This window comes from Amia ocellicauda, chromosome 8 (genome assembly GCF_036373705.1).
Source record: "Amia ocellicauda isolate fAmiCal2 chromosome 8, fAmiCal2.hap1, whole genome shotgun sequence".
Taxonomy (NCBI): Eukaryota; Metazoa; Chordata; class Actinopteri; order Amiiformes; family Amiidae; genus Amia; species Amia ocellicauda.
Window position 1 is genome coordinate 18,224,522 of NC_089857.1, and position 24,284 is coordinate 18,248,805.

Consider the following 24,284-nt stretch of genomic DNA (forward strand, 5'->3'; position numbering starts at 1 on the left):
ACTGGTTTAAAATCTCTGTGATAGTTAGCTCTCAGACACAAGGAATGCACCAGGAAAGCCCAGAAACATTTGTCTCAATCAGTCTTACCTGATTAAATAACTGCAATAAATAAATAAGATGAAACAAAATGCAAAATGAAGGATTAATTTAATTATGCCGTAACTCCAATGGGAAATGTGACATTTACATTGTGAAAAAAGCCAATACACTTTCAGATCAAAAATAGCAAAAACTAATTAAGAACAGAAGCCCAGGGGTTCATATTCAACATTTCCACAAGCTTTTATTGAGTACTATTTCTTGACCCTCCGGTACTTTAAAGGTGCTTACTTGTACAAAAATTAGATTGCTTTTTAAGTTCCACTGCATATTGTAAATTTTACTTTACCTGGAGGACACAAATTTGCAGGGTCTCCATCACTAGCGAAAAGTATTAAAAACGCTGAATCGCTAGATGCATTCTAATCAACTTTACCCCCAAAAAATTGCTGGAAACTGATGGAAAAAAACACACTTATTTAAAAATGCAAATGAAAAATGCAGAAATCATTCTGGAAGTATGTTTGAGTGCATGCTCTGCAAATAAAAAAATCTATTTATATGCAAATAAACTGTTCATTAGAAGTTTGAGCGGAGACTTTGGAGCAAAGGGAGGTATAAATTATCCAAAGAAGTCATTAATTTATCAATTTTAAAATATAACATTTTTATACAGCGGCTTATTTGTGTTAATATTTGGTTAAGTCCAAAGGGAAATTGCTAAGCATCCCATCAAAACGAGCTCCTGTTTTCCTGGTTGCAATCAGCATCAGCTTAGTTATGAAAACTCTTGTTTTATTGGATAATACTAAAAATCTGCAAAATGTTTCAGGATCCAAAGCCAATAGGCATATATCCTAAGATTCAGGTGTATTTTACATGTGGCAGTAATTGGTTAAGTAACACTTCCCTTCTCTTTACTTCATCATTTTTGGGGATATCATTTTTTAAGCTCAATGGCAGTTGATATAGTATATCCTTGGTAAACATAGCACCATATTTTGTAGTTTTTTGTCTTTTGTCTTTTGAGTCTGCTAATACAAATGCAACAGAAAGTAATTGCTTAAAGTAAGTTTTGATACTCTTTAAAACACAGTGATGTGACTATATACAGTATATAAGAGTGTGTTACTGTAGTGTAAAAGGACTTCAGATAGTGGAAAAAACGCCGCAGTAGTAACTTTCTTCTGTGCCCCCCTGCCCGTTGCAAAAAATTGCATTCCTTTCTTTTTCTTGGTTGTGCTTGGTTAGATATCATAAAAACACTGCATGAGCAGGCATACACAGTCAACATTGACTTTAATAACAGTTTCCATGTAAAAGGAGCTCTCTCAATTTAAGAATAGTGCTGTTCGCTCCTTCTCAGCCACTGCCCCTTACACCAGAGGATCTTAAACTGTGGGGCAGGGGCCAGTGGGGTCTGCAAGCTCCCTGTACTTCCAGGTATTCCCTGGAAAGGTTATAAAAATGAGACCCCACTGCAAACCCCAGACTTAACATCTAAACAAAACTGTAGCTACTGAAGCAGGAAGAATGTGTATTAACTGAAGATATCAGATTTGTTTCGCAATACAATTACTGCTTTCTGAGACATATGTACTTGTACCATACATTTACATCTGCTGGGTAATTTCTGAAAAGGTGCAACGAATGTAGAACTATTGGATTTATTTTTTTAAATAATTAAATTAAACAAAAGCTGTGCAGCAAATTGCATATCTCCGTCAATGCTGCGGTTAAATTCATTGACATCTTATAGTTTATTCTTCAAATATCTTCTAATGGAAACTGCATCCGTGTTATTGGCACAACATGAAAGCAATTTTGTGAAACATGCAGCTATTAATAGGATTAATAATGATAATCCCATTACATTGATATTTTGCCCTTGGGCAGTTTTTGCTTTAATTTCCCAATTTTCATAGCTTCTTTGAATACCCAACTGACTTGAGCTCTTGTGAATTAACAGTAAAATCTTGAACTTTTATATGTCAAATATGGGTCAAAAGCTAATACATATCCACAAAGACATGCATATATATATATATATATGTGTGTGTGTGTATATATATATATATATATATATAAATCAATTAAACTGTCAGTTTACATTAGTTAAGGCAGCTATAATTAAAGGAACAAAAGCACTTAATACTATTTTATTTTTACTTTTTTTAATTAGCATTAAATAAGCTCACTTGTGATTAGCCTGTGTATCTGATTCTAACTTATCTCATTAAGGCTTGGTTCATTAAGTCCCAAAAAAAGACCACATTGTCATAAAAAGGCAAAGCTGTTATCAGAGGATTTTGAGCTTATAATAGTACTGGAAACTGTGCAGATTGTATCGATGTGTCACATCATTAAAGTTTTTTTCCTCTTTTCATGTAGAGGGGTGAGCTGAATTGAAGATCTCCCAGAGGTGGTGTATCTTTTCATACCAAGTTGTGTTGCACGAGCCATCAATGCCTCGTAATACCACGGTGTCAACTTTCTAGTGCATAAGTGAAGTTGATGGCGCCTGGGAATTGGCTGCTGAAAATGTTTTGAGTTTTTTTTCTGTTTTCTTTCTTGATAATGAAAATGGCATCTACATTTGCCCTGTACAAAATGGGTATAAAGGTAGGCCTTCAATGAATTGTTTTCCAGTTTGTCCATAAGAATAAAAAGATTGACCAACATTATTTTTCCCAAGCAGAACTCGAGGGACTAGTCCCTGAACAAGAGATGCAACTTGAGATGCCAGTCAAAACAATGGGGAAAGCAAAAGTGTTGGCTAACCTCAGAGGTCAAGACAAGCATAAAACAAAATGCCCCATGCAATTATATATAGTAAAGGAGGTTTGGTTTGACCACACTTGTGTACCTTCACTCTGCTTACTCTGACCCCAGTGGTGTGAAGCTGTGACCTTTCTTTCCTAAGAGCACTGCAATACACACACATTTCTACTTATTTTTTACTGAGAAAACGTCATTCATAAAACTACCACTTTTTTTAGGAAGCAAACCAGACAAACCACACTTAAAATTGTGTAACCCTGCAACACAAATTGAAACATGCAAGAGTGATGGATTACATTTCTCTGAGATTCATATTTACACCCAAAAAAGTCAGAAATATATAACATGTTTATTGTATGTATGCAACTTGACATGTAGTTGAGACTGTAGTGCTCATGGCACTGTATTCTGTTGTGTTTAGTATTGTTCATGTATTATATATTTTATTTACTGTACCTGGGAAGTCTGGATCACATCTGATGAATACTGAATGCCTGGGAGCTGTGCTGAGGAAGGAGCCCTGCCTCCTCTTTGCTCCATCGGTGCGAGGCGGGACATAGCGCTTGCCATATGTTCTGTCAAAGGATTCTGTGACATTGTAGGAGCCTGGAGGAGGTGTGTCCTGAAATATGAACAGTGAAACATTGAAAATGTCGAGAAGGATTCTGAATGGAAAAAATCTGGATTTCAGAAAGTCAAACACCTGGTGCAACTTTGCGTCAAAATTCACATTTTCTGAATTAATTGTATGTTTATTAATAACATGTTGTCAGGGTTGTGCCACTCAGATTACGATTTCGACAATTTTGCCTGACAGACATATTCATTGCTTGTTCTTCATGCTTTTTAAGCTTTTTTACTCCACATTTTCCAGGACATGATAAATGCAATAGTTCAAAGGGATGTCATTTAAATACTTATATCATATCAACATTTAACAACAGCCAAGGTCAGTATATATTTATTTTAATATGTTACAGTCAAAAAGAACTTTAACTAGGCTGTACATTTTACATAAGAAACTATAAGCCCAAGGAACACTAGATTGGGCAGCTTGTAAGAGATAATCATATATAAAGCATCAGGCTAAGTTTAACTGTACTGCCCTTGAACTCAAAATGCTATGCTAAACTTCATACAGGGTTCAACTTTGGGTGCACAGATGTAATCTTAGTATGGCGATAACAGTGTTTGTATATGGCGCTATAAATTCAATCTTCCACATAACAAATGTTACTGTATTAAAAGGCAAGATAATCAAAATATTTTAACAGAAAATATCAACAGGTATCGAAAAGCTGGTACAGTGATCAATACATTGAATAAATCATAGCAGTCATTTTAATATACCTTGATGAACATTTATAAAAAGGTAAACATCTGCAACTGGTTGTAGGCTTTTTCAATTGCGGCTAATACAAGTCCTTGAGGGTTGTAATTTATGCTGCTAAATGATAATTACCCATTTTAACTAATTATTATTTCTTTAATTAGCACAAATTAACACTTCCAAGGTCTTAGGCTATTGCTTACTTAAAAAGATCTATAAAAATTACTTGACTGTGGACACTGCAAATTAAAACTTTCATGAGGAGCTTCCAGAATGTGTACTTTAACAAGCACATATATTTGAGGTGTAACTGATTTACTCAGCAGTTGCAAATTTAATTGTCAAAGGGGGTTTTGATTAATTCTGAAAGTAATAGAGAATGAAACATCAAAGACTACTGCACTTGCAGATACTTCGAGTCCATGTTGACTAAACTCAAACTGCAGAGAGAAAATATTCTAGATTGTTTTGTTTCTTTATGATTCACATTGTGTAATTGCTGACACTGGAGAAAACTATTCAAAATGTTTTTCCCCAAACTTCTTTTGGTATAATATCAAAAAAGTAAGATCTGTAACAGACTCTGAATATGAACAACTTGCATATGAACAGCATTCACACCCAATCCTGTAATAAAGGTAGTGAAGACACTCTCTCACATCTGAAACTGAAGTCTGGCAGGAGTCTAGCTGACAGTTTTAAGGAGTGCTTTACTGTCACAGATTTTCCCATTACATTGGGGTTATTAAATCTAATAAGAAGAAAAATCAGTGTCCAAATTACATCAAGAGCTTGACCTCTGATCAGTTGCAGATGACAAGAATGATCTCTCACAGCGTCTGTCACCCTAAGCACTGTCAAACGAGGATAACTAGATCATGCTACTCCTTGCTTCACCTGAGCCCAGCACTGATGTCATGATTCACTGTCAGGCACACGAGGATTAAAATATTACTCAATTTAATGGCATGATCTACAATAGCCAAAGACATATACCACGTTGAAGGTAATCTGTTCAAAATAATGTAATTTGCTGCTTTCTACTGGATTCTACTTGACTGCGGTGATGGTGAGTTAGAATCTGTGAAAATGTATTTTTTGTTTCTCTTGTCTTGTTTGCTTGTCTCTAATCAGCTTTTTATGGCACACCTAAAGAAATACCAAAAAAAAAATATATATATATATATATACACACACACACTACTGGTCAAAAGTTTTAGAACACCTCAATTTTTCTAGTTTTTATTGAAATGTACGAAATTTAATGTCTCAATGTACTCAAAAAATTTAAGCATAAAACAAATAAACAATAAGAGATAAAAAATAAATCATGGAATCGTTCAAAATGTAATCCCTTAAGCTGACAAACCCCTCTGGTACCCATAAAAAGGGCACCAAATCCGTGTGCTTCTCACGTTTACCCCCGGGGGTTTTAATGACAGCAGGCGACTCTGTAAAACCTCTGCGAAACTGTAAATTGGATTTGTTTGAGAATGAAACGCACTGGTAGCCAAGAGAATAAGCTTTCAAAAGAAGTGCCAATTGTAGGAATACAGTGTAACAGGAGCTGCGCATAACACTGCCAAATAATGCTTAAGAGGGTGTAGTAACACAGTATATAACACTGAAATGTACATTATTTTTCAGTTTTTGGTATTTTAAAATTTTTGCTTAAATTTCAATAAAAACTGGAAAAATGAGGGTGTTCTAAAACTTTTGACCAGTAGTGTATATAAATGTCTTCTTGTGCATACGTGAAACTACCTTGTGCACTATTTATTTCCTGTACACGCCACATGGATTCAGAAAATAAAAAGATGTTCCCGGTATTCTCATAAAATAAGTTTCATGTGTGCACAAGAAGACATGTATATAACTTTTGTTTCATAATGTCCCTTTAGGGGTTGCGTAGCTTTTCATACCAGAGTGAGTGATTTAAAAAAAAAGAACTAATTTAAAAGTAAATACATGAAGTTTGACCACCTTTTTTACTTGGATTTTCCATTGTGAAGGCCATACTTGCTAGTATATTTTTCTCATGATCAGCAGAAAAAAGTACAAGATTCAAAATAGATCAATTACAAGAAGGGGATGTATCCCAACACAGTGTGAAGTCTTGCATGCAGACTAAACCTATGCATCAAAAACTTTCTTCACATCAGAAAAAGGAGGAAATAATGAAAAGATTGTCAGGGGCGATTCTGAGGGGGGGCCAGTGTCCCCATGACAGCAAGCTTGGCCCCCTGTGGCCCCCCCCAGAACCAAGGACAAAACACTGTCAGCAGCCCCCAGCCACCCACCCCCCCCCTTATAGCACCACGGACAAAACACGGTCAGCACCCCCCCCACTAGCACCACGGATAAAACACCCCCCTACTCCAGCACTGAGGAGAAATTGATGGCGTGCCAAATATTACAACTGGCCCCAGCCAGGCCCCCCATGCTGCAATGGTCTAGAACCGCCACTGAAGATTGTATCAAGACAGTCACTGTAACAGGTGAAAATGTTGATGAAAAAACACAACTAGAACAGCTCAAAATACCAGACCCCAAACACCACTCAATCAGAAGATAAATACACCATACTGTATAAAAAATGAGCTTTAGTACCTCAGAGCCGTCCACGGATGGATGGAAATGATAAGAATGAAGAGCTGTCCACACAAATCGCATAATGGGGCTGAATTTTCTTCAGTCATGTTGTGATTGAGTCAATAAAGTGAGATGTACAGACTTCCGAAATGACTTAACTCTTTCAAGCACAGAAACAAAGAATAACTAAATATATATATATATATATATATATATATATAGCCTATATACACACTTTGGCAGGCGTGAAATATATATATATATATATACACCAATCAGCCATAACATAGACCTCTGAAGGTGTGCTGTGATATCTGGCACCAAGATGTTAGCAGCAGATCCTTTAAGTCCTGTAAGTTGCGAGGTGGGGCCTCCATGAATCGGACTTGCTTGTCCAGCACATCCCACACATGCTCGATTGGATTGAGATGTGGGGAATTTGGAGGCCAAGTCGACACCGTGAACTCATGATTCATCAGACCAGGCCACCTTCTTCCATTGCTCCGTGGTCCAGTTCTGATGCTCACGTGCCCATTGTAGGCGCTTTCGGCAGTGGACAGGGGTCAGCATGGGCACCCTGACTGGTCTGCGGCTACGCAGCCCCATACGCAACAAACTGCGATGCACTGTGTGTTCTGACACCTTTCTATCAGAACCAGCATTCACTTTTTCAGCAATTTGAGCTACAGTAGCTCGTCTGTTGGATCGGACCACATGGGCATGGTGCCATGATAACGAGATTATCAGTGTCATTCACTTCACCCGTCAGTGTTCATAATGTTATGGCTGATCGGTGAATATCTCAATAGGACAGTGGAACACATTTATTAAACAGAATTCTGGTGTTAAGAGTAAAGGAACCATTCTTCCAGTATTTTGAATTCAGTATACCTCTTACCATGGCATACTATCGCAAATACAGATATATTGACTAGAAATAGTATGGCATTGGTGTCACAAGACAGGACGTACATGACTCTTGAACAGAAATTAGCATAATGAGACATAATTAGCTATGATCCTGCTATCCACTTTCCTAGTTACATTGTCACATATTTCCAATTGATACAATGCAACAACAATTAATGTTGAATATAGTTATGATAAAGCATTACCATATTACAATGGGTAAAATATATTTGTATTCTCAGGCTGTCAGTTTTCATTAAATGCCAGTTTATTTATAAGTGTATAGGTATGTCCTGGACCACATTTTAAATGGTATTCAAATTTTAGAGATAGAGCAGGCAGTTGATGGAAATCATGTAATGAGACAATTACAAAAAGGGAAAGGCTAACCTGTAATTTCTTCATATGTCATTACATTTTAGATACTGGCAGCATCTTCATTTATAAATCTCAGATTCCTACTGTCATTGATGCACAATTACATGTGACGAGCTGTGGTCTCTACTTAAAGTGTCAGAGATTGAAAAGTCAGAATGCAACCAATTACAATCATACTCCGGTAATGATTTCTTGTGTAATATTTCTTGTCATTAGAATGACATTCCCTGCTTATGTGCTCGACATATTTCTGACAGATTCAGTAATTTGAAACCTGACACAAAGAAGAAGAAATCTGATATTTCTCTTTAGCATCTGTAATAGCACTGACAAACAGATGCAATGTATTAACTTGAAATACAGTTTCTCCCAACTCTAATGATAGTTATTATTCAACAGTTAGGAATTATATATAAATAAGTGCATACACACGTGCATGCATATATGAATATATAAATGCCAACACACATACATATTAGTGCTTAAATAAGATCAATCTGTAGAGCCTGAAAAATAAAGATGCCTTTACGAAAATCTTCCTCACGCCTGGGCCATATGCACTCTAGTTTATGAGAAAATTTCAATTATGTGAAATAATCAAGTTGATACTGATAATAATATGATAGCATAGGTGATTAAACTGTCACATGGTTTTGGCTTGACTTATTACAAAAAATATTTTTAATAATGTTTTAATGGGCTTTGAGAGAAGCCTACGGGATATTACGGAAGTTGCAAGGCAGGACTGTATTCAGTTTGGCCAGTTTACAATGCTTCGGCCAACAGGAGAAGTCATTTAGTCTCTTTTTCTCTCATATACACAATATATACATATATACATATAGATAGAATGAGAGAAAGAGATCAGAAGACTAAATAATGAAATGTCGAGTGTTGATTGATTCCAATTTTGTCAGCATCTAGGCTATTATATATGTATATATGTATGAAAGCAAAGCTAAGCAGTCCTCCCTGAACATGCACATGGCTCCCAGGATGATGAGCTCATGATCCTTTTCATAATATATATATATATATATATATATATATATATATATATATATATATATATATATCTTAATTCAAAATCCCAAAAGCATCTGCCTGTTGATTGGTCTGTCAGTTTAAAAATAACAGTAAAGTAATTTGATCAGAATATTCAGAACAGAGAAGACCCTGTCAAAAGCAGGACATGAGAAGTCATTTTAATATGTCTGAGTACTTTCCTTTGGAGAAAACAATTGAATAAATTTGTAATGTAACTAAACCTATTGTGGTCAGCAATGTAACAATCAATTTCATCATCTCTGCAGCAGCTGAGCAATCCTTGGGATCATCCCCCTGTGGTAAATCACATTACATGGCAAGCGTAAGGAAAACTGTGACCTCTGGTTCATTCCGATGCACTCCGATTGCTGAACCAAATAAATGGGAGTTTTATCAGCTTCTATCGTTTGTATTTATTTGTTTGTTTATTTATTTAGGCTATCTATTTATCTATATGAATTGAGAATCAATTAAGAAACTGAATTTTTAATCTCAAAATCTAGCTTCCCTGCAGGGATTTTCTCTCTATCGCAAATGTAATTTTTATGTCAGACCACTTGCTCCAGAATCCTCTTCTGAGGTTCCTTAAACAAGCTATCCCCGGGGGAATTCCTGTGACATCGACTAAGGGTAATGGACTGTATCCCAGAGTGCCTCAAATAAGATGGTGGCAACCAGCCTGGAGATAAAATCTGTCCAGTTTCTTAGTGAGAAACTGTTTATTTCATATCAGGAATATATATTCATCACATTTTAAATGGACAGCACCCAGGCTGGAGATACTACTGTAAAGAAAAGTTTTCCACCTCTGGCAGAACAACTGGCACAGCAGAAGGGCTTTAAAATAGCCTTCAAGAAATTAACACATCAAATTAAATTCAATGAAAAGGTGTCACTGACAGAACTAGCCTATAAGAGATAACACTGAAAAAATATGGCAACATCCTAATATTCACACAAAGGGCTGGTGTTCAGTAATTCACAGGTATGAGTCTACTGGGGCTGCTCAAGACCAAACCACAGCACAGATATTGGAGTACTTCCCCTCGGTCACTTCCCTGAAGAAACATTTGCTTGGTACATCATAAAATATTGCAGTGAAGTCTTGTGAAGGCATCATAAGGGTAAAAAATAGGGTAAAAGCACAGAAAAACATTAGCAGAATATGAGAAAGAAATATGTAAATGTGGGTTAAAAGCACAGGCAAAATAGGGTGAGAGTAAAAAAGTGTCATTCAGACTATTTTTAACTGAAAGTAGTTGAAAATAATTTAGGTGAATTTGGCACTAGGTTTAGGCTATGGTCAGGGTTCGATTCTCCAGCATGTATGGACTTCATTTGTATTGTACTTTCATTGAAACATGGGTACTTGTATGTGTTAGAACTATTACTGGTGTAAAACAGGAGAAACAGGAAGACACAGAACCACTTAATTCATTAGCATCATACAATACTCCCAGTAAGGGATCTTTTAGGTTAAGGGTTTATTTTTCTTTATGATAATGAGTCTAAATGCACAATGAAAAAAAAAACTACTTCAATCTGAAAGGAGATCTCAAGTCTTAAAACTCAAAACTTGAAAGTGAACACTTCAGCCTGTGATTCACACTTGGTTAACAAGCAGTGTAAACTGCATTGTGTTGCCTCCAGAGAGCAGAACATCATTATGGCTGTTTTTGTTTTTTTGCAAAAGCCGTGACTGTCTCTTAGAAATGGGAATTATATCTACCTTCCTGCTGAGGCGCAAAAAGTTAATATATTTCAAGTATGCGCTCCCTGTCAAAATCCTATGCATCTGTGATATTTTTATGTAACGTTGCAAAGTCAGACAGATTAAAACTGTTTAAATTTTGAGGATCAATAACATAAATAACAGGGACATTTACTGCCTATATTCCATTTTGCTTTCTGCAGCCTCAGCAGTCATTTTGTTTAATCGTTGTTAGCTCTAGTTAATGAGTAAAAATGTCATGACTTAATGATGTTTTAGAGGGATAATAAAAAAAGAAATGATTATGCAAGCTTGGTTCATATCTTAGTGGTATGTATAGAAAATTGGTTAATACACCATATAGGTATATGTGACCCAGATAATTTCTTTGCTCTTCCCTGTCAACAACTTTGGATTATCAATTATTGTCTGTCTCTTTTTTGTTTTCCTTCACAAAAGACTTATTGGTATAAGGTTTTTGTGTTTAAGAAGGAGGAGGGGTTTTGCTATTTTTTGGTTATGTATGTATTTGAATTTTTTATTAAATACAAGATTATTACAAGATGCAAGTTATTACTCCACACTATTGGACTAGAACTGAATAAAACTCCAGCTATGCAAACATTTAGCAAACCTAAATTTGAATTATTCCAGGATTGTACCTCCTTTTCTGCAACTCTCCCCTCACATCTGGAATTCAACTGTGCGAGCCAAGTGTTTATAATAGACTCATAAATAGTCTATTATAAATAGCACTAATTTCTGTTGATGAGCAGTGGCCAATGTAATTTAATTTTCCCTTTAGTTTCTGCTGTAGAGTCTCCTTGAGTTTGAGGATGTTGTGCAAAGTACCTCTACACAATGAAGTCAACACACTGCTTACGTGATTACATGAAGTATTTTAAGGAAATCTTTGCTAATATATCTGCAGAGAATGGGAAAAGAAAATGTAAATATTGACTTATGTTATGTGGGGATAACAAAAGAGACAACCACCAGTTGTTTTTGGCTCCTCTAAAGCAAGGGCCACTCAACACTACTGGGGTCAGTCTGCCCAGTAATTTTCTATGTTAGCCCAGGCAGCATACAGGGCTGTGGAAAAAACCTTGGGCTGCAGGCGTGCAGTTAAGATGGATTACAAGGTCTACAGATCATCCATTTTCCAACTACAAGCAAATTATTGTAAAAAGGAAAATCACACTTTGTTTAATTCATCTAAATATAGAAAAGACTTATAGGCCACAGTGTGTTGTAAAGCAGAAGCACGCAGTCTGAGACAGGGTCCTCTATCATCGGGTCAGTGTTGCATGGCAGAGACAACATACACTCCAACACCTATGAATCTATCAACAAGTTATTTTTAGGTTGGGCTTCATTCATGTTTTCTCTCTGTGTTGTGACAGAGGTGACAGAGAGCCGCATGAAGTGGTATCACTGTGCCTTTCCGTGAGAGATTCCCAACAATGTGTTTAAATAATGCTGTAGACACAGGGCAGGGGATCGTTTGAGTGAATACTGAGCCTTAATACACATATGTTGAACACAGCTGTTTTGTTCTAGCCAACCCTCCAAGTCTATTCCTATTGTACCACACTGAACACGTAACATAACTTTTGATGTGAGGCAACACGAAAAATAACACACTGATTGGCCATTTAAATACCACTGAATGAATGCATGTTGAAATCCACAGTGATTTTAATGTAATCATGGCAGAGGAAAACTATTGAAGTTGCTGCTAATGTAAATTAACTGCAAATCCACGCATTTCTGAATACTCTCCCTCCACCGCTGGTCTAAAATTCAACGTTTTAGGAAAATATGAAGCATATTCACAAACCCACAGTTCATTACCTGCCGTACTCCAAGAGAGTCAAATCATTGACAGCAAACTCAACCGACCAGGGCAGAAATGGCAGATGCAGACCACTGAGCCAGCAATACCTCACAAGAGACTTGCTCAATAAAAATGTTATTAAGAGAGCAGTCACAACAGAGGTTTGTCAATATTGATGTGTGATGTAGTGTTTGGTTCTTATTAGTTGCATTGACTTTCAACAGTACAAAATGCCTTTGGGTTAGATGCGAGACAATCTTGAAATTACCATTTACACAACATACATATGAATAAAAGGCATCAATTGTCAATGGTAATCAGTATGAAATATTACATGTAAAAAGTAATCAGTAATCAGTTACAATATGTAATTGGTTTTCTTTTAATTTGTATATAACTACTTACGTATTTATTGTTTATTAAATCCCCATAAAAAGTTATTAAACCGTGCCACAAATTCTGCTACTAGGTTGAAAAAAAAAATTATATATATATATATAAATATATATTGTTTTAGACAGCATAGTGATTTTTAACATGGGTTGAGGTCCAAACTGTCTGTATACCAATATAACTGCTTTATTAATTCTTTGATGACAATTGTCTTCCTGTGAAATATTATCTCAATTCAAACACAATTTCTGCTGTGGCTTCGATCATTTTTAAATCAGTGTAAGTGTACTCAATAAACATATGTTTAGAAAAGTGACTAATTATCATGAGTCATTTTACATTAAAAGATAATACTAGATTTAAAAGTCTATCAATACAGAAATGTAGGTTTGTTTGTATTGTTACTATAATTATTTAACCTTGAATTCTTCAGGTTTCCTCTGTATTATCTCTAATACATAAAAAAAATATTTAGGAAAGGTGTAATTATATCACCCCTAATAATATACCCTCTCTTCTGTATCTGTTTCCGACTGAGAAAGCTTATCAGCACGGTAGATATTAATAAAATACACTCACAGTGTCTCAACAGGCAAAAACAATATGTTCAAAGCAGCTCCATTTGTGAGCTCCAGTGACATGTCTGATATGATTTATGTTGCCTCCAACCTGCCGTGAAGTAGACAGTTCCCTTTGGTGACAGAAAGTATTCAGTAAATCATATCAAGAATATGGTACAACACATTTATCTATATGAATCCCCATTAATTTAAGAATCTGCTGTTCGTTAATGGATGACACAAAATGCTCTTGTAGCCAAAGGAAGTACACTCCCACAGAGCCTCATTTTGAGATGGAAATATGGCACAACTGTCAATGAGACAAATACGATTGTGGAGGGGAGGAAGGTAGAGCTTGTATACCTTTCCTGAAATTGAAAAACAGACAAATTAAGAAAACATTTATATTCCTCTTTTTAGATTCAGATATCCAGAAACATCATGTTTTCCCTAGAGGAAGAAGAGTTTTTTAAAGTACTAAACAGACAGAGGATTTTCTGTCTATGACTAGCATGCTTTTCTTGCCTTGATTCCTTTACACACAATCTTGTGTTTCTCTAGTTCTCTACACTGCAAGCAAAGATACCACCTTGAATCCATCCTGACTGATTTAAAAACTATGCAATTCTCAGTAGTAGGATAAAAGTGGTGTTGGTGGATCAGTTTGTGGCATTTATTCTTCTGGACAACCAGTAAAGCACTCTGCTACCTGTAAAGCACCAGGTTCTTCAGGATGAAACAAAATGCTGTATCTCATTGGAATGTATTATTTTTATATTCAACCAAAACAATGAGAGCTTGGCTTTTGAAACCCAGGTCAGACCAGATCCAAATTTTTAATTGATCTAAGTGGACAAACTGGGCCTTAAAATGTGGTCAGTAATTGACATCAGAAGATATTCAAAACCAGAAACAAAAATTATTAAACAATTACAATAAAAAAAAACTTCCTAACCACATCCAGAAGTGTTACACTGTAGGCTGTGATTATTTAGCATTTGTTTAACATTACTACGAGCTATTGTTCAGTGTAACTGTGTGTGTCTGGCACTGTCTTTGTCTGTATTCAGATATTAAGCGGCCATTAATTGTGCTATTAGCAGTCCTGCGTGGGAGGGAGGGCCATCCTGACCAGCCTTGTGTCATTCAACGCAACACAGGTGTGCACTGTCCTAATTAGTTATAGGTTTTTTTTTTTTAACCGCCCCCCACACCTCTGCGCCAGCAGTCAGCGCGAGCAGCCTTCAGTGCCCCCCTTCTGAAGGGCCCCATCTCCAAAGGGCAGGGACTCGAGCTGTGGGGACTCAAGCGAGGAGAAGACTGTGAGGAGACGCTGCACAGCAACAACAGACAACCATGATGATCTCTCCGATTCCTGTCCTGCTCACTCCATCTTTTCGGCGTGCACCTGCGCGCCATTGTTTCCCTAATCCCTCCAACCTCATCTCTCTGCCTCTCCCCTCCTCCTCCCTCCCCTGTACTCCACTCTCTGGAGGCCTATGGAACTGCCACTCAGCTTCCAACAAGGCCGACTTCATCTCCGCCTTCACCTCCCACCAGTCTCTGGATTTCCTCGCACTCACCGAGACATGGATCTTCCCAGACAACTCTACCACCCCTACTGCATTATCCTCTCTGTTCATCCCGTCCCACTCCCCTTGTCTTACCGGGTGGGGAGGAGGAACAGGGCTCCTGCTCTCCCCTTCTCTCCTCTTCTCTGTTCCCCCCTCTCTCTCCTCTATCTTGGCCAACAGCTTTGAATTCCATGCAGTGGAAATCACCTCTCCCTCTCACCTCTTCCTTCTAGTTCTCTACCGTCCACCTGATCCACTCACCTTCTTCCTGGATGAACTTGACTTTCTTCTCTCCTCTCTCCCCTCGCTGTCCTCACCTACCATCCTCCTGGGAGACTTCAACATCCACCTCTCCAACCCTTCCCAATGTGCCGGATTTCTTCCTCTCCTTTCACTCCTTTAACTTCTCTCTCTCCCTGTCTCCCCCACTCACAGTGCAGGCCGCCAGCTTGACCTCATCTTCGCTAGAGGCTGCTCCCCTTCAACACTCTCCGTGACACCCATGGACATCTCAGACCACCAGTTCATTCTCCTCTTCTTCCTTCTCCCTTTCCCTCCCCTCCCTCCCTACTCCACCCACTCCCTCTGTCACCTTCCACCGTAATCTCCGCTCTGTCTCCCCCTCCACCCTTGCCTCCACTGCCCTCACTCTCTTACCTTCCATTGACTTTTTTTCCCATCTATCTCTCAACTGTGCTATCTCCTCTTTGTTCTCCTCCCTTGACTCTCTCTGTCCTCTCACGTCTCGTTCTGCCCGTCCCTCCCCTCCTCAGCCTTGGACCTCTGTTGTTCTCCGCTCAACCCAAACTAGTCTACGTGCCGCTGAACAGAAGTGGAAAAGGACCAAACTCCCAGCTGCCCTCGAACTCTACCGCTCTCTACTGTCTACATTCTCCTCCTCACTCACCTCAGCCAAGAAGTCTTACTTCCAATCACTCTTCGAATCCACTGTCAACAAGCCTCGCAAACTTTTCTCCACCTTCTCCTCCCTCCTTGCCCCCCCTCCCCCTCCTCCTCCCTCATCTCTCACTGCTGATGATTTCGCCTCCTTCTTCTCCCCCAAGATTGCAGACATACGCAGGCTCTTCAATACTCCACCCCCCTTTTCTTCCTTTCCTTTCTTCCTTTTCTTCATTCTCACCTCTCTCAAATACTGAAGTTTCCGCTCTCCTCCTACATCACAAACCCACAACGTGTGCCCTGGATCCTCTCCCTTCTTGCCTCTTCCAAGCGACTGCTCCTGATCTTCTGCCCTTCATCTCCTCCCTCCTCAACTCCTCCCTCCTCTCTGGCTGTTTCCCCTCTGCATTTAAACAAGCTGCTGTCATCCCATTGCTCAAGAAACCAACCTTTGACACCACCTCTCCTCACAACTACAGCCCTGTCTCCCTACTCCCCTTCCTCTCAAAGACTCTCGAGCGGATGGTCCACCATCAGCTCTCTGACTTTCTGTCCCAACACTCACTCCTTGTTCCTCTGCAATCTGGCTTCCGCACAGCTCACTCCACTGAGATGGCTCTCCTGGCAGTCACTGATTCCCTCAGCTGTGCTCAGGCCGCCTCCCTCTCTTCAGTCCTCATCCTCCTTGATCTCTCCACAGCATTAAACACTGTCGATCACTCCATCCTCCTCTCCTGCCTCGCTGATTTTGGAATCTCTGGGACTGCTCTCACCTGGTTCTCCTCCTACCACAGCGACTGGACCTACCAAGTGACATGCCGAGGCTCCTCATCCACCCCCCAACCTCTCCTCACAGGCGTTCCCCAAGGCTCCGTCCTGGGCCCCCTCCCGTTCTCTCTCTACACTCGCTCCCTGGGCCCACTCATCGCATTCCATGGTTTCTCCTACCACTTCTACGCTGATGATGCCCAGATCTTCCAGTCTTTTCCCTCTTCCGACCCTCTCATCCCCTCTCGCATCTCTTCCTGTTTGCCTGCCATTTCCGCCTGGATGCACTCACACCACCTCAAGCTCAACCTCTCCAAATCGGATCTCCTGTTTTTCCCCCACTCTTCCTCACCTTCTGCTGATCTCCCCATCTCGATCCCCTTGGAATCCACCACACTCTCTCCTTCCTCTTCCGCTAAAAATCTAGGAGTCACCCTCGATCCTACGCTCTCCTACACCCAGCACATCACCACGCTGACACGCACCTGCAGATTCTTCCTGAGCAACATACGCCGAATCCGTCCCTTCCTCACCGACTACTCGACTCAGCTGCTCGTCCAGTCACTGGTCCTCTCCCGCCTGGACTACTGCAACTCCCTCCTGGCCGGCCTGCCTTCAACTACTACCCGCCCACTCCAGCTCTTCCAGAAATCTGCGGCTCGTCTGATATTCTCTCTGCCCCGATTCGCACACACTACTCCACTGCTCCGCTCCCTCCACTGGCTCCCGATACCGGCACGCATTCAGTTCAAGACATTGACCCTGCACCAAGCTACCTTCAGTCCCTCGTCTCCCCATACATCCCCTCCAGACCACTGCGGTCCTCCAGTGCCAGAAGACTAACTCTACCTCCTCTGCACTCCCCTTCCTCCAGAGCCGCTCCTTCTCATCCCTGGCCTCTAAATGGTGGAACGACCTGCCCACTGAAGTCAAAACAGTAGAGTCTTTGACCTCCTTCTGGCGCTTACTCAAGACGCATCTTTTTCGACAGTAATATTAGTCCTTTATCCCTGCTAGATAGCACTTCTCAGTTTTATTATGCTTCTTGTGTTTTCGATTTCCCGTAGCCCTTGAATGTGACCCTACATCTTGACAGCACTTAGCTTTTACCATCCAGGATGTAGGACCTCACTTACTGTACTTGCTTGTTTAAATTGTAAATTGGAATTTGTAAAATGTATTATTTTGAATTGCTATGTTTTAGTTTAATTTTTTTTTTTATTGATTTTTGCACTTTGTTTTACACTTATGTTGTAAGTCGCCCTGTAATAGAAATAAAAAAAATAAAATAATAAATAATAATAATAATAATAATAATAATAATAATAATAATAATAATCCAGTAGAGATCACTGATCAACGTGGTATGCTGGCTGGAACAAAACTGAGCATTAAAGTGAAAGATCATATTCATAGTCACGTTCATTGGATTATTTTGTGTCTCATATATTAATAAGCAAATATATAGTTTTTACTATTTATTATTGACCACAACAGAGCTGGCATCATCTTGTATGTGATTCATGCAAGTTATTTCCTTAGCTGTTAATTGTCTGTTTAGGATACTGCGTGTGCTGCAAAATCTTATTTTTTCTTTTGTGAAATATTGTGAGAGAAGAGGCAATAACAGAGTAGCTATTCTACCAGAAGAGGTCCATGTTAAACTATTTATGATATAATGGAAACTGATTACAGATGGTCTTAAGAAACTCCTGAATAATTCATGTTTTGCAGATTACTTGTGCTTAACTAAGTTATTTTGACCTTTCATTCTAGACCCTTGACATCTGCATCACATCAGCAATTGAATTGTATATGTATCATCAAAGCCAGCAATGAATATGTAAGACTATACGTACTTATTTTATTTGTATTGATCTTACAGGTTTTATATATACATTTGATCAAAATAAAACATGTAAGTTAGTTTTGAAGGATGTCTTTTTTTTATTAAGGTTCAGCAGCCTGTGTGATTTGATGGTAGGAATGATACCATCAATAACAGAAGGTTTCAAAATGTGTATATATAGCCTATTATTTTCTTTACAAAAATAACTAGCCTATATACACCGATCAGCCGTAACATTATGACCACCTGCCTAATATTGTGTAGGTCCCCCTTTGGCCGCCAAAACACCCTGAAGGTGTGCTGTGGTATCTGGCACCAAGACGTTAGCAGCAGATCCTTTAAGTCCTGTAAGTTGCGAGATGGGGCCTCCATGAATCGGACTTGCTTGTCCAGCACATCCCACACATGCTCGATTGGATTGAGATCTGGGGAATTTGGAGGCCAAGTCAACACCTTGAACTTGTGATTCATCAGACCAGGCCACCTTCTTCCATTGCTCCATGGTCCAGTTCTGATGCTCACGTGCCCATTGTAGGCGCTTTCGGCAGTGGACAGGGGTCAGCATGGGCACCCTGACTGGTCTGCGGCTACGCAGCCCCATACGCAACAAACTGCGATGCACTGTGTGTTCTGACACCTTTCTATCAGAACCAGCATGAACTTTTTCAGCAATTTGAGCTACAGTAGCTTGTCTGTTGGATCGGACCACATGGGCCAGCCTTCGCTCCCCACGTGCATCAGTGAGCCTTGGCCGCCCATGACCCTGTCGCCGGTTCACCGCTTTTCCTTCCTTGGACCACTTTTGATAGGTACTGACCACTGCAGACCGGGAACACCCCACAAGAGCTGCAGTTTTGGAGATGCTCTGACCCAGTCGTCTATACATCACAATTTGGTCCTTGTCAAAGTCGCTCAGATCTTTACGCATGCCCATTTTTCCTGTTTCTAACACATCGAATTCAGGACAAAATGTTCACTTGCTGCCTAATATATCCCACCCACTGACAGGTGCCATGATAACGAGATTATCAGTGTCATTCACTTCACCTGTCAGCGGTCATAATCTTATGGCTGATCGGTGTATATAACTATAATAATTGAAACGTGTGCAAAATTACACTTCTTATCAAATAACCTAATGGATGAAGAAACCTTTCTAAAACTTTTTGTGTGCAAAAATATAATAGAATAAGCATTCACACATAACTGCAACACTGAATAGAATCTGAATTAATTTAATAAAAAGAATAACCTACATATAATGAATTGTATAACATGAATAAAACAAAACCCTAAACCAAAAAGAGCTTCAAACATTGAACACCCTAAGATTACACCAGTAATCTTCCAAGAGAGCAAAATAAATCTGTGTAGCTCTCCATGAAAAACCTGATGCATTAGATGGCTTTCAGGGGTCTTCCTCAGACTTGTAAGATTTCACAGTGAGCTGCAAATCAAGTTATCACAGCCTACACAGGGAGCCCCAGCACATCCCTCTGCTAAACTGCAATTCAGAAGAAAGAGCCCACCACAAATCACTATTATCTGTTATTAGAGCCTCCAAAGTTCCCACACATTACCCAATGATGAGGATATATCACAAACACCCCTTCAGAGGAATTACAATCACTCAAAAGGCCTCTGCATTCTTTTAAAGCACAATAATAGTAAATACAGGGTTATTAGACACTTTTTTTAATATCTCTCACCATGGGATGTGAGGAAATGGAGCCAAATGCAATGCTAACTGGCACTACATCATGCTGGTTTTCATTAAGTCTGCTGGAAGGAGGCGCCGCGTGGAATTATTAATCTCCTTTCATACGCCGATGCCTAAAGAGGCTACTCTATTTATAGTGATTATTGTGTGTGTGTGTGCGTGTGTGTGTGTATGTGTGTAGGTGTGAGTGTATGTGGGGGGTGTTATGTAAAAAGATTAAACATGCCAATATATAAAGGGGGAAAAAAAACACTCGGACTGATCATTTCATATTTTACAAAGGAAATGTGTATGAATAATCAACAGTTCTACATGACAAATGTTCACAAATCTGTTCACAATTGTCACACAACCAGGGCATCAGTAAGCCATTAGGATAAACAAACTGTGTGTGTATTGTATGCACTACACTATGCATGGGATAGTAATTATGCTGCATTAGGAGGACGGTAAACTTAATCCTGACATAAAAGCTAATTGGGTTTAGACTTGCATAGCTAAAAGTTTTCTTCTTGGTCAATGAGTGTGACTTCATATCTGAATACATTTTCTCTGGTTAGGTCCCTGTGTCTTGTTTTCTAATGACAAATGCTTTGCATAAGAAAAATACACTGTCATCAAGATAAAGAGGCATCAATACAGAGTACGTAAAGTAGTTGTGCTTTTTCTTCCTAAATATATGCTAGTGGATGCATCCTGCATTAAAATGCGACATTGTTTATTAGTGGCATGTACTTTTAAATGTTTTCTGAATACAATTCCAGGATGCAGCCTCCCAAGCTTTGGCAGAAATTTAATTCACATCTTACTTTTAAAAATGTCTACCATGGTTAACGGGAGCTTGACTCTTTTACTTTGGTTATAAATGTTGTTAACAGCAATATGTGATTCTGTTTAACTAGGATGTTTTTTGGATTAGAAAAATACGTTGTGCTTTACTCTGCTTGTTGGTAATTGGTTTGCATGTTTAGTTTTTACATCTTGCAAGGTGATGTCTGCAGCATCAAAAATATTTTTTTAAATATTTACCATCGATGAGCTACTTAAATTAACTTTAAAAGTTGTTGCATCTAACTATGTTGAATGTTTTTCTGTAAATCACACATCTTTGATATGTATATGTTGTGCTGTGGTAGAGAAGCACATTTCTGTTGAAGATTGTGAACGCCTGAGGCACATTTTCTGATGTAATTGGATTCAGGTCACTAAAACTAACTAGGGTTAGTTTTAAATGTGAATTCTTTGTTTACTTTTTCGTTGCTGCTTTCATAACTTCAGTGATGATAAACCTGAATATGAATAGATACATGAATTAATGTACAATACCATCAATATGTTATGAATGGCAATGCATCAGAATTTTGATCTGTTGGAGTCAGTCGCTCCTTTATACAGGTACAAGAATGGTACCAAAACGTTTTTAAAGGTGATGTTACCAACAGGAGACTACCTAATATTTTCTGACTAATAAATCCTTTAGAAGTCCTGGAAACACTTAAATGTTTTTATTTATTTTTGTCCACTTTTTCAATGATCCAGTGAGTGTAAGTTATACATATTTAACTGGTTCAAGAATACATCCCAATGTATTGCAGTCTAGAGACCCTTAAATCAAAAGTAAGAAGTGTTAACTGTTGAAACTAAGACTAATTTCACAACATCCGCATATCAATGACCAACACATACTGCTAGTTAGCATGGTTAGTAAAGGATGTGAACATCATGAGTTTATGATGATATGTGTTACAAAACATATTGAAAGACATTATGAAGGGAAAAATAAACAATTGCATTTCTAGACATAGAGCACATTCTGTAAATGCTTGCATGTAGTGCATTTTAAACACAAAGGATGAAATATCTCTAATGAAATGGTAATTACACCATATGTTTTATTTATATCAAAGGCTTGCTTTCTCTTATCTCCTAATTATTATCAATTCAGCCAGATTCATGGACACTTTAAGACCTGGACTGTCTGAGGTCACTCATGGTTACTGAGTCATGTTGGCAAAAATGAAATACTGTACGCTTCAACAGGGCATAGTCACTTCAAAGAGAATTTGATGTGAACAATAAAAAGAAAGTAGGCCTTCCAAACTTCTCCCTCCAGACTCCAATCACACACTGCAAAAAAGGCAGAAAGTACTTGACTTCAAATTAACTGAGGGCAAGCCAAAGCTAGGTAAGTTCTAGTATAAAAAAATCTAATTTCATCAGCGGGAGCCGTGCCAGAGGGCATATTTAAAGTTCAGTGGCAGTAGACTTGGGGCAGCAGTGTCATGATTGGAGCAGAGCACATCTCCAGTTGCTAATGTCGATTCACTGGGCATCTTTGAAAGAAGGGCAGCAAGGAGAAGCCCTTATCACCTGCACTCCAGTCTTTCTTTTTTGCATTTCGTATCATTCGTAATAGAAATGCATCTTCTGCACCTGATCACACCTAAGTGACATAAAGTATTAGATAATCTTTCATTTACTGTTTGGCTCTCTTTTTTGGTTCTGGTTTAACCCGTGCAGCAGTAATCATATCTTGTATGATATGTTCATTGAATTATACATTCCCTATTGTAATAAGCAATACCTCAGTCTCTGTGTAATGGCCAGTGATAACAATACAGCATATTTAATTAGGCCTCCAATTTTTAGCTATCTGCTGTATACATCACTTTCTTTTCTTCACTCTCCCATAATCCCCTGCACACATGTGTACAGGCATCAAGAAGGAATTCAATTTGCCAACCTGTACTCTCATAGGGCCATTCTACTGTTCACCTGCCAGAACAGCAGTGAGGCCCAGTTCTTGGCCAGGGTTCGGGCCTTTGGGAATCCATGGCTTAATCAAGTACTTGTATATTCTTGGGATACAGCTGAGATGTGATGAATAGTACTGCTTTACATACAGATGTATATTTAGATTTGATAAAATTGAAAAAAATGGATATCATCACATTCTACTTTTCAAATTTAAGCAAACCAGCTTTTCTATTAGACTTTTTCCATCTTAAAGGTTTTGCATGTTTGTTTTCAGGAAACCCAGTCTGCTTCCACCAGAACTGTGTATGTGGATTTTTAACCCTCTCTCAAAGGCATGCTCATGTTCAGTGCTGATAAAAGCCAGGTCCAGTGGATCAAGACTATTCATGTAATCTTCCATATTTTAGAAGAGAGGACGAATTGCTAATATGGTTTTAAAATTATTTGCATGACTTTTGAAAGCTTTACAGGAAAAAAAAAAAAAATAGGAAGGAAGGGGGTGGGGTGGTGGTGGGGGTGACTGTATTTTAATGCAAGTTAAAGGCAATTAATAAGAAAAGCAACTTGCTGAGAAAAAAATTAATTACTTGTCTAGTTTTATGATGGTCCAGAATTTATCAATATGGAAACATAAGTTCTAGAAAATAAATTGTCTCTGTTAACAGCAAGACACGCTCAGCTTAAAGCAGCTGGAAGCCAAGGGCATATGCTGCTAGCACCACAACACTATTTATAGCACTCTCTTAAAAACACATTTTATTACAAAAAGACATGAAAATGAAATACTTCACGTATCAGCAGAAACTGACTTCATACATTTACAAATACAACTCCTTCAAACTGCAGGTTTATTTTGAGTCTATAACAAATTATGGCTAGCATTTTATTTTTACACCCAGTCAAAAACCTTTACTTAAGAATCTATATTCTTTTAAAGTCTAAATGATCTACATATTATCACTTCAATACACAATCAATTCTCCGCATGATGTCATGATGTAACGTCTGCCCCTCACATTCCCTTTGCATTATGCTGTGGCCAGTGCTGTCGTATTCACAGAGTGGGAAGCCCAGCAGGGCTGTCTTGTTAGCCATGTTCCTTGCTCACTCATTTGATCTACGAAATCACATCTCCTTA

The 24,284-nt window shown here is 38.6% G+C and overlaps 1 protein-coding gene across 2 annotated transcripts in view; it reads right to left on the bottom strand.

Annotated features, from left to right (window-relative positions):
* The window catches only part of stpg2 (sperm-tail PG-rich repeat containing 2), a 74,839-nt gene that overhangs the window by 21,692 nt on the left and 28,863 nt on the right, over nucleotides 1–24,284 (bottom strand). For both annotated transcript variants that reach the window (XM_066712243.1, XM_066712242.1), the window contains one exon: nucleotides 3,278–3,443. In XM_066712243.1, the coding sequence (XP_066568340.1) occupies nucleotides 3,278–3,443 (166 nt within the window). The remainder of the gene's footprint in view (nucleotides 1–3,277; nucleotides 3,444–24,284) is intronic.